The sequence below is a fragment of the Colobus angolensis genome, unplaced genomic scaffold (genome assembly GCF_000951035.1).
Source record: "Colobus angolensis palliatus isolate OR3802 unplaced genomic scaffold, Cang.pa_1.0 Scaffold2, whole genome shotgun sequence".
In the NCBI taxonomy this organism is placed as follows: domain Eukaryota; kingdom Metazoa; phylum Chordata; class Mammalia; order Primates; family Cercopithecidae; genus Colobus; species Colobus angolensis.
In genome coordinates this window covers 23,754,346-23,766,833 of record NW_012115154.1, presented here as the reverse complement: position 1 = coordinate 23,766,833, position 12,488 = coordinate 23,754,346, and the positions used below count along the sequence as shown (strand labels likewise).

Here is a 12,488-nt window from a genome sequence, read left to right as displayed (position 1 = left end):
TTATAATATCCGAAATATACTGGTAGGGTTCTGTTTGTGTGTGTGTATATATATTTCATAAACTGAATTACAGTGTATATATATATACGTACACCCACAATACATATAAATAGATACACAAAATTTTTACTTCATCAAAAAGATTTAGAAAAACCTACATTAGGTTTTAGACTTCTATTTATTTTAATGTTTATTATATTTGAGTATGTTTACCTTTAAGCTTATCTCTGAATGCCTCCAAAAAGTGAAATCCAGAACAAGTATGCAAAATATTAACCTCCAAATGTTACCTTCTGTTATGGCAAGGCACAATTTTATGTTAATGCTGTCACAATCTAGTAATGGCTAGAATGCCTTGGACAAAGTAGGAACTAATCTTCAAGGATTTATTTCTTGAGTTATAATTACCAGAGAATTTACTAATAAACAGTCAATTCCTTGTGCACTTTAAAAATAATTCAGTTTACAAAATTTTTATCTATACCCAACTTTCCAGTAATGAAACCCATGTATAGTGATTACTGCTATATGTTAAGTACAATTAAATGACTATTATTTCATCTCAGGACACAAACTTCTTACCTTTTTGCCAGATAGTAAATCTTCTCCAAGTAAATCATCTTCAAGTTCACTTGGGAGAAAAAAAGAGACATGTCAATGATTATTCCCATTAAGACTTGCAAGTCTGTAGGTCACTTGGGAATTTACCAAGAACTCTACAGCTCAGGTACCTTTTTTTTTTTTGAGACAAAGCCTCAACCCGTCGCCCAGGATGGAGTACAATGGTGTGATCTCGGCTGACTGTAACCCTCTGCCTCCCAGATTCAAGCAATTCTCCTGCCTCAGCCTCCCAAGTAGCTGGGATTACAGGCATACGCCATCACGCCCAGCTAATTTTTTGTATCTTTAGTAGAGACGAGGTTTCACCATGTTGGTGAGACTGGTCTCGAACTCCGGACCTCATGATCCGCCTGCCTTGGCCTCCCAAAATGTTGGGATTACAGGCGTGAGCCACCACTCCCGGCCAGCTCGGATACTTTTACATTAAGTTTGCCATACTTTCCTTTTTCTTTATTAATAATAAAAATGTATTTTCAAATGGACAGAGAACATTTTACCTTTTAAGTATGGGGAGGCTTTGCTATAGGTAGTGCCTCACTATACTTCTAATTTTAGTTTTGCACCTTAATACGGGACCTTAATCTCTTGGGCCTGTTGAATAATCAGTAAAAGCAGAAACTGGAATATAGTAAGTCATGTCTAAGCTTTCTCCTATCTTTAAAAACCTTAATGAAGAAGGAAAAGATACACAATATAATTAATTAGGAAAATCAAAACCAAAACCACTAGAGACAGTTTGATATTCATCAAACCAACAGAAACTGAAAAAAACAAATTTTAAAACCGAATGAGAACATAAAATCAAATCACAGTAACTAAGGGAATTAGCTTTGTATAACATGGATGTCCTATCAGTGATTTGCAATTTTTTCCAGCACACTTCTGTTTTAAATGATTAGAAGCAGGCTTTCTCCCTATTTCTACAATTTAAACAGAAACCCTTAGCAAATAAAAAAGCTGAAAACATTTTCCACTGCATTTATTAGAAACAAGATTTTTTTAGTTGATAAAAATGGCTACCACTGGATTATGTTTTTAATTCTGGGGAAATCAACCTCTTGGAAGCAAGTATCATTAAAAGCCAACACAGAGAAAGGTACAAAGAGGAAATACAATTAGATGGACTTTAGTTCTAGGTGCAAATACTCATGGAGATTTAACTGCATCAATATTCTTATTAGAATTGCCACTTTATTTTTTAAGGGGGCCTCTGGTTACAAAATTCTATAGGTTTTGAGAAATCAGCAAAACCATGATTTTACCAAAAAAATAATGTTTATTTTTAGCATGCCTCTCTGCAGAATACTATAATCGCCGGGAATGCATATACGGAGTTATAATGAAATGCATGTTTCTATATAATGCCTTTTAGAACTAAAAACAACCTGACAAATCATTTAATTCATGCACTAAAGACTTTATTTGTTATTTTAAGTTATCCTCCAAAAAGTCCTATAACCTCATTTTACAAATAAAGAAAATAAGGACAAGACATGAAATAACCTGCCTAAAGTCACACAGCAGTGACAGATGCAGGACAAGAACAGCCCTTAAAAAGCAATCTTTCACAGACTCCTATACAATAGTTATAAAAAATAACATACAGCTTCTTTCAACATTTTAAAACCACTATCATCTATCAAATACAATTTTTGTATCTTCAGTGTTCCAACTACCCTCCAGAGGCAGGGAGAAAACAATGCTGTCTAGTCAACAATATTTACAATAACCCCATTTGAAATTTGATTCCAGATAACCAAAAACACACAAGCACCTCTTTGAAGACAGGCACTGGTCTATACCATCACCTTAAGTAACTAAAAATGGAATGTGATGCCAGTTTCCCAGGGCAAACTCACACAGTCATAAAAACAGGTGTCAGTAATTATACAAGCAAAAATCTAGAAAGTATGCCTTTTGCTGACAAGCACACAGAAATAAATCAACCTTTAATAACTACTTAATTTTTCTAAACAAAAACATTTTTAAAAAGTAAGTGTATCAACTATAAAATAAGCAGAGAAAATGAAGACTCGTACTTGTTTCACGACGAGTGAGAAACAGGGTGGGAGACAGTGGGACTCAGTACAGAACAGCAGCAAGTATAAACAGCAGCCCCAGCAAGCCACAGCATCTGCTCAGTACACTTCTGTGCCGGGCACCGCTTGACAAGTTCCACATACACGAGCTTTTCATGGACGTAACAACCCTCTCAGGTAGACCCTTACACTGCTGCCATTTTTTAAATGTGAAAACAGAAACACTAAGACGCTAATTTGCCCAAGGTCACCCAGCTAGGAAGTGGTGACACCAGTGAGAGAATCCAAGTCCTAACTAGTATGCACACACCCCACAGAAACTATATGTACTTTTCTTCTTGTCATCGTAAAGCTGGACCCTCACAAAAGATGTATATATAAGGAATAAATTTATTACATATGTAAAACTACATCCACTCTTGCCAAAAACAACAATGAACTAATGGAAATGACTGGTCTCCATCTGGCAGTTTCAAAGGGGTGAGCAGTCACTCTGGCTGGCAGTAGCAGTAAGTGTTCTAGGAAATCAAACAAACACTGGGCTGAAGAGGCTTCCTGTGTTCAATTCTAGAGCTCCCTCAAGATTCCACCAGTAATCACTACTTGAGTATGAACAATCTTTCCGGCACACATTTCTTATTAAAGCTTATAGACAATGAGCTCTTTGAAAGCAAGTATATTTTTACTTAGAAACAGAAGTTATCCTCAAAGACGTTTTTCAGGAAACAAGTATTTGTTGTTAACCACTGGGCTACAGCCTTTCAAAACCAGAAGCGAACTTGACCACTGTACATGGGGCTGTAGTCTCTGGGTCCTCCCCATTCTAGTCTGCTCTCCATCTTACCTGCCTGCTCTGTGCCTGGATTGTGTCCTCCAGGAGCAGCTGGCACAGCCTGTCCTAACCTCTGGCTTCCAGATGGAATCGCCCATTGGGAGACACCAACATAATGTCACCAAGTAGGAGGAGAAAGATGGGCCCCTCCCTTCTCACCTGAAAGGATAGAGACTATAGTATCCCTCCCCGAACAGCCTTCACTTCCCACAAGGCCAGGGCAGGAACTGGTACTCCCTGGATGGGAGTGAACTCATTAGTTCTTTAACACTGCCCTGTAAATAGACCCTTCATTAAATTTCTTCAGCTAAAACTTTTTGGGCCGGGCGTGGTGGCTCACGCCTGTAATCTCAACACTTTGGGAGGCTGAGGCGATTGGATCACCTGAGGCCAGGAGAGTTCAAGACCAGCCTGGCCAACATGGCGAAATCCCTTCTCTACTAAAAATATAAAAATTAGCCAGGCACGGTAGCACATGCCTGTAATCCCAGCTACTGGGGAGACTGAGGCATGAGAATCGCTTGAACCTGGGAGGCAGAGGTTGCAGTGAGCTGAGATCGCACCATTGTACTCCAGAGCAGACTCTGTCTCAAAAAAACAAAAACAAACAAACAAAAACAACTTTTTGAGTGTGCCATCTCTTTCTTACCTGGGCACGAGACATTCTTATCTTTTAAAAACACACACACACACACACACACACACACACACACAATTTCAGATGTTGGTTCAGCAATGACATCATATTCTTCCAAACACCACCACCAGTACAGCACGGCAGAAGAACTTACCATAGTAATTCCTGACCCACTCTTCTCAACTTCGAAGTGTCTCTCTCTGTGTCATGCAGCACACAGAGAGGCTGTCTTATGCTTAAAACATCAAAAAAGAAATACATGTGGCAAAATCTTCATAGATGCAAACATGTCATTGAAGACAATAAAAAAAGGAAGAGTTTGTTCACAAACAACACTGAGACAACTACTATTCATAATAAGGTAAACAATAAAAACTAGAATCGTCTCACACCAAGACCAAAGCAAGTTTCATCATAGCAGAAAGCAAGACAGCTGCCAAAGACGTCTAAAGTCATGTCAAATGGACACAGGAGCCAACCTGAAGAATTCCAAGTCAGCAAATATCAGGCAATGTAACCACCAATAAAGATACTAAACTACAATGGATTCAACACAATCCAACATTTAAATCTATGATTTCAAAATGATTCAAAAACAAAACTCACCCCTGCAAGATGCTAGGGCTGACTTCTTAGTTTGAAACGTGGTAAACAACAGGAAAGACTCAATCACTTACCCTGTCTGTTCTATGTAATCTCCACCTCAGAAGAACTAACTGGTTTACAGTACTATTAGGTACTATATTCGTGTACTAGTACTATAGGTAACAGGAAAAGCGGAGGTATCACCACGTGCCCCCAAGTAGCTTCCAATGAGGAACGCAGCAATACTTACTACACTGCCACACCCCAGCCCCTCCCACAAGTTCAAACCTGAATCCCATCCACTTCTAGTTCTATTAACTCACATAAAACACCAGCAGTTAAAGGGCACACTAAAAACACCTCAGGGAGTGCAATCAGCAAAAGGAAAATTCTAGAAGACATACTACCATTTCTTCAACAAAAAATTGCACGGAACTAAAATAAGATGGGTGAGAATCTGTATATGAAACAACACTTGAAAGACAACTATCAATGACCATGTGGGCCCAATTCAACCATAAAAAAGCACACAGACACATATCCAGACTGTGAAAGTAACAGTATACTCATACATACATTTAAAATAAGTGTGTATACATATGTATGGAGATATACATGTATGCGTCTACATACACATACATAGACACACGCACAAATATAAGAGAATCGGAAATTTAAACACTAAGATATGTACATAATAAGGAATTTTTAAAGATACAATAACTATTGTGGCTGTATTTGTAAATCCTTTATTTTTTAGAAAAATATATTCTAGAAATTTTGAGGGGGTTGCAGAGTATGGTTAAGAGATTGGCTACATGCTGATAACTGGTGAAACTGGAGGATGGTACACTGGGTTCATTGTACTAGTCTATTTTCACATACGCTTGAACTTGTTAGTAACTTAAAAATCAATTTAATCAATTCCAGGCAGACTGTGTATCTATTTAAAAAAAAAAAGGCCAGGCGCGGTGGCTCAAGCCTGTAATCCCAGCACTTTGGGAGGCCAAGACGGGCAGATCACGAGGTCAGGAGATCGAGACCATCCTGGCTAACCCGGTGAAGCCCCATCTCTACTAAAAAATACAAAAAACTAGCCGGGCGAGGTGGCGGACGCCTGTAGTCCCAGCTACTCAGGAGGCTGAGGCAGGAGAATGGCATAAACCCGGGAGGCGGAGCTTGCAGTGAGCTGAGATCCGGCCACTGCGCTCCAGCCTGGGCGACAGAGCGAGACTCCGTCTCAAAAAAAAAAATATATAAATAAAAATTACAACTTTCATAGACACATGCAGGAGATACCCAGAATACAAAGTAGGGAAGAATTTCTTAAGGACAAAAAGCACAAGCCAATTTCCTGTGCCTCCTGAAGTGGGCACTCAGGAGGCCGCACATCATCTACCCTGACCACAAAGCACAGCCTACAGTCAGTCACGATGGAACACCAGCAAACCCAAAATAAATGGCCTGTCAACGTCATAAAAGACAGGCTACAAAATTCTTCCACATTAAGAAACGATGAAAGAAAAACGCAATGTATGATCCTGCATTGAATCTTGAACCAGAACAAAAAATTCTTTTGGGAAGTATAAAGGAAATTATTGAGACAACTGAAAACATTCTGAATAACCACTGTAGAATAAAAAATTAAAACTGGGTAGGGCACACTAGCTCACGCCCATTCCAGCACTCTGGGAGGCCAAGGTAGGAGTATTACTGACAAAAATCTGAATAACCACTGTAGAACAAAAAAATAGAACTAGGCAGGTCATGCCTGTAACCTCAGCATTCTGGGAGGCCAAGGCAGGAGCATCACTTGAGCCCAGGAGTTCCTGCTTGCTATGATCATGCCACTACACTCCACCTGCGTGACAGAGAAACACCCTGTCCCCAAAATAACAACAACAAACCTCACATATATAGAACTGGATGTTTGATAAACTTCCTGACTTTAACAATTATACCGTATTTATATAAGTGAAAGTTCCTGTTTTGGGGAAAATACATGCTAAACAATACTGAAGCATTCGGAAGTGGCATGACGCCTGCAACCTACTGTCAAATGGTACAGGAAAGAAAATGTTACATATACAGTATATCCATGTACGTAAAGAATTAGAGTAACAACATCAGTTGACAAACAGCACCTCATGAGTGTAAGAGAAGGTTAAGTGGGAGTTTCTGTATTATTCTTACAACTTTCTTGGAAGTCTGAAAAGAGTTTCCAAATACATTTCTTTCACGTTTTAATAAAAAGAATAAAAAACTATAAGGAAAAATATTATACACTTGACTGTATTCTTTTCAAAAATCTAGTTAAAGACTATTTTTTAAGGAAACACATGCCACAGACTGGGAGGAGATATCTATAAACAATAAAAATAAATTTCCAGTAAGTATAATATAAACAGTCCCTCAAATCAATAAGCAAAAGACAAACAATCCAAAAGAAAAACAAACAGATATGAACAGACCATTCAAAGAGGAACTCCAAATAATAAGTAAGCTACTAAAAGACCCACTTAATATTTTATTCAGCTCACCATCACAGTCTTTTAGTCAAAACCAGCTTTAATACTTGCTAATAAGACCATTTCTTTTCTAGGAAAGACTTTGTTTTTAAGCACTATTTAATTTTTAGAATGCATGCTGGCTGATTTTGTGCATCAGCTTGACTGGGACAAGAGGTGTCCAGCTACCTAACAAAACATTATTTCTGTGAAAGTCCATGAGGGTGCTTCCAGAGCTGATTAGCGATGAAGCCACAGACTGAGTATAAAGAAATCCATCCTCACCAATGCAGGCAGACATTACCCAAAAAGTTGGAGTTGGGCAAATTCACCCTTTTCTTGAGCTATCTTCTGCCCTCAGACATGGGTGCTCCCGGTTCTCAGGTTTCCAGGCTCAGACAGGGACTTCCATCACTGGCTCCCCTGGTTCACAGGCCACTGGGCTCAGACTGGGAATATACCACTCTACAGACCGGGTCACTTCTCAGTCTCCATAATCACACGAGCCAGTCCTTCACAATGAATCTTTCTGTATATACTCTTTTGGTTCTGCTCCTCTGGAGAATCCTAATACACTGCATGAGTCACTGAAGAGCAATCAGCTTTATGTGGACTGTAAGGGCCTCATACTTCTCAAGGTAGATTATTCTATAAAACTTCTAGATGTGACACTGCCGTTTTCAAATTGACTGCAGCTTCAAAGTAATTGTTACATTTTCTCAACACAGTATTTAAGATGTTAAAAAGGTTATAAAGAATTACCATCATTTCTCAGCCCCACCACCCAGATTAAGCCCACATTGCATTTCTCCCAGAACACATCTCTAACCTCTATTATAACTCCTTGCCAGAGGTAACCACTCTGTCAAACTGCCATCTGTCATTACTGTGGATGTTTAAATTGTGTCTGTGTGTGTTCCTAAACAGGCCATTTGCATCCACTCCTAAACAGGTATCTTCATCTTCACTGGTAACCAGGAAAATGAAAATTAAAATTAGTGAAATACCATCTACACATATTAGAATGGAAAAAACATTAAAGTGTAGCCAGATACTCAGTACAAAGTAGAGCTTAAGGAACTCTGGCACAAGGCCACTCCAGTATTGGCTCTGGGTGTCCACAAAGTCAGTATCATTACTATACAAAAACAAAGAAAAAGGACAGAAGACCTGTGATCTGTTGGCAGCCCTCCATACAACACAGGCCTGGAACAGGAGCCCACGGTCAGCCTTCTGCATGGAGAAGCTTCACTTTAGCCCAGGAGGGATAGCCCCACTCAAGACAGAGCACCAGGGAGTCAAGGTGCTGTGTTCAGTAAAGACCCCTCGGGAGCCAAGGGTTAGAATGACAGAGATCGGCACGGGCAGTCAGGTGAAGCACAGGGCGCACGTACCTGTCCCAGTCCTCATCAGCAGCTCTTCTTCTCCATGACCGTTCCGCGCCAGGCTTATCAAACTGGTCAAAGTCATCATCTATGAGAACAGTCCATTGAAGTCAGTTTTACTAAGTTAAAACAGACACAATGCAAATAATTCAAACACTAAAACAACTTTTTTAAGGATTCCTGACTTGACATTTCAAATTACAAAAGTTTCATATATAACTATCACAAACACTTTAGCCATTTTCAATAATGAAACATCTTTAAAAACACAAAGCTATCCAAGAAAACCAATTCATTGAATATTGTTGGACATGAAAAATCACTAATAGGTTTTCAAAAAAAAACCACAAATGTTATTGAAGTTTTTTTTTAATAAAATGGGTTTTGAGTGTTTTTTTACTGTGTACAAAAAATGTGATGTGCTAAAAAGTTGGAGACTTTTATAATACTTTTTGTAATTGTCACACTTTTCCAAATCATGGAAAGCTAAGATCCCACTTAAGCAAAATAGAGATAATGCAGAGACGTGCTGAGCAACGGAAGTATAAGCACACACCTAATTCCAGGTTTTCTAGTAGCCACATTTATAGAAGGTAAAGAGAAATAGACGAAACTTTAACAGGCCATATTTTAACAATACATTTTATTTAACATAGTATATCCAAAATATTATCACAGTATGTATGGCCAGGTGTGGTGGCTCATGCCTGTAATCCCAGCACTTTGGGAGGCTGAGGCAGATGGATCACTTGAGGTCAGGAGTTTGAGATCAGCCTGTCCAACACAGCAAAATCTCACCTCTACTAAAAACATACAAAAAACAAAAAAATTAGCCAGGCATGGAGGTGCACGTCTGTAGACCCAGCTATCCCAGCTACTTGGGAGGCTGAGGCACGAGAATCGCTTGAACCAGGAAGCAAAAGTTGCAGTGAGCCGAGATCACACCACTGCACTCCAGCCTGGGTGACAGAGGGAGACTCTGTCTCCATAAAAAAGTGTGTATATAAATATACATATAAATATATATATAAATATATATAAATACATATATAAAATCATAGTGTGTAATCAATACAGAAAATATTAACAGCATATTTTACATTTTTTCCATACTAAATGGGTATTTTGTAAACACAGCACATCTCACATCTCAATGTGAACAAGCCACATTCCAAGCGCTTGGTGCCATGTGTGACAAGTGGCTACTGAAATGGACAGTGAAGAAAGAGCAACGAAGAGCAGAGCCCTTTAGAGGCCTGTTTCTTTTTCTGTAAAAACGAAGCTATTATCTACTTCATAAATTTGCTGGAACATTAAATTTGACGATGTATTTTAAAATACAAGAACTGACAAATGGGTGGCACCTGACAAAGTTATTTTTATTCCTAGTAAACAAAGAATTGAAATTAAAGGTTTTCATCTCAGACATACATACAAGCAAAGAAATTGCAGCTTGTATGTCTGCTCCCAGAAAGAGTCTTGCAGCTTGTATGTCTGTCTCCCCAGAAAGAGTCTAGCCTAGGTGGTTGGGGTAGGGAGGGCCAGATGATATAAAGCCTCAGAATTTTCCCAGCCTGGAGCTGGAAATCAAGTTCTACCGAAGTAATATATCTACTCTTACCAAATACTACTGATATAGTTTTAATACACGTCCCTGCCAAATCTCATGTTGAATTGTAATCCCCAATGTTGGAGGTGGGGCCTGCCTGGTGGGAGGCATTTGGGTCCTGGGGGCAGATTCGGCATGGCTTGGTGCTGTCCTCACCATAGCCAGTGAGCTCTCTGGAGATTTGGTTGTTGTAAAGCGTGGCACCCCTCCCTACCTCCGCTCACTCTCTTGCTCCTTCTTTTGCCATGTAAGGTAAGTGCCTGCTCCTGCTTGGCCTTCTGCCATGAGTAGCTCCCTGAGGCCTCCCCACAAACTGAGCAGGCACTGACGACACACTTGTACAGCCTACAGAACCATAGGCCAATTAAACTTCACTTCTTTATGAATTACTTCTTTATGAAAAACCCAGTATTTCTTTATAGCCCTGTGAGAACAGCCTAATATAACTAACTACCAAACAGAATGAGGGCTTTAACAAAAAAAAAAAAAAAAGCAGAAACAAAGAAAAGAAAATCCAAGAATTAAAGACATTAAAAAATTAGTAGCCTCAAGAAGTTCCACTTCCAATATGACAGAACGAGGAACTCCATGGGTCCTCTCTCTGTGAGCCTGGTGAAAACTGTTTTATATAATAACCACTTAAAGTCTCTAAGAATAATTCTAAAGACATACAACAAATGAAAAGACACTTATTCCAGAAATCTACCAAAAATCTGGCAAGAATGGAAGCAAGAATTAATGGGTTTTAAACCAGGACCCACCCCTTTTCATCCTCGAAACAGTAACGCTAAGATTCCACTCCAGACCAGTGCAACCAAGAACCCAGGACACCCTCCCTCCCCACTCAGCTCCCAGCTGGAGGACAAGGACCATCCCACCCCCACCGCCCCGTTGTTGAGGCTGAGTTCTGGGTGAGTGTGAGCGAGAGGGGTGGGCTCCTTTCTTCCACTCAGGTCCCATTCATGGGACAGACACTGCTGGGCCCAGAGAACCCCTGCCCTGGGTCAAGGGCTGGGGGTCCCACACCAAGAAAGTCAAGTTGAGGAGACCTGGGGCTGCTGCCTTCCCCCAGTTCCCAGGCACTCAGCTCCTAAGGCAAGGGTATCACCCAAAGACTGGTACACCACTGTCCATAGCCACAGCACAAGTGCTGTGGCTCAGAGAGGTGGGGGATGAGGAAGCGAGTGCTCCAAAACTCTCCAAAGAAACTGACTTCAAGTCAAACAGTGCTCCTAGAAACAGTGAGGGAGAGTTCTGGTGAGAGCTAATTGAGAAGAGAGTGGTAAAAGCAGCTGGAAATATGGCCAGAATGGAGATGAGCTGCTGTGCTGGAGAGAAATGGGGACACAGACAGGTGAGCAGGGCCTCTGCTTGGGTCAGAACAAATCTCAAACACTAACATGGACACTATCCATTCAAAGGAGCCTGAATGTGATGGGCTCAATTTATAAAGCAATTTATGCCCCAGAGCATTACAGAAGGTGTACTCAGAGAGAGACAATAAAAGCCATGGCAACCATCCCAGGGTAACTGTGCATGCCCAAGGCTGTGGTCACTGCAGAGCAACATCAAAAGCTCTGAGGGAGGGGTGAACACTTCATTAAAATACCCCAGCCAGTCAACAAAGGAGTAAAGAAGCAAATAACAGTAATAAGCCCAGGGGTGGGAGAACAGAGAGACCGGCACCCAGAGTTGCTACAACGCATTATCTAAAATGTCCAGACTTCAACAAAAAATTACAAGATATGGAAGATATGAAAGAAACAAGAAAGTATAACCTATAATCCAATGACAACAAAAAGCAGCAACATAAACTCCATGTGAGAGGATCAGGCGTCAGATTTCACAGAAAAAGATCTGTAAGTAACCATTATAAATATGTTCAAAGAATTAAATGAAACCATGATCAAAAAACCAAAAGAAAACATGATGACAGTGTCAGGTCAAATAAAGAATATGAATAAAGAGACAGGCGCACTGGCTCACACCTGTAATCCCAGCACTTTGGGAGGCCAAGGCAGGTGGATCACTTGAGGTCAGGAGTTCGAGATCAGCCTGGCCAACATGGCAAAACGCCATCTCTACTAAAAATACAAAAATTAGCCAGATGTGATGGCACACACCTGTAATCCCAGCTACTCGGGAGGCTGAGGCAAGGGAATTGCTTGAACCCAGGAGGCAGAGGTTGCAATGAGCTGAGACCACACCACTGCACTCCAGCCTGGGCCACAGAGCAAGACTCTGTCTTTAAAAAAAAAAAAAAAAACACTTTG

At 40.3% G+C, this 12,488-nt stretch overlaps 1 protein-coding gene across 1 annotated transcript in view; it reads right to left on the bottom strand.

Annotated features, from left to right (window-relative positions):
• The window catches only part of RBM33 (RNA binding motif protein 33), a 134,447-nt gene that overhangs the window by 104,832 nt on the left and 17,127 nt on the right, over window positions 1-12,488 (bottom strand). The window contains exons 2-3 of the mRNA XM_011941593.1: window positions 8,616-8,694; window positions 583-631 (exon numbers count right to left, since the gene is read on the bottom strand). Coding sequence (XP_011796983.1) covers window positions 583-631; window positions 8,616-8,694 — 128 coding nt within the window. The remainder of the gene's footprint in view (window positions 1-582; window positions 632-8,615; window positions 8,695-12,488) is intronic.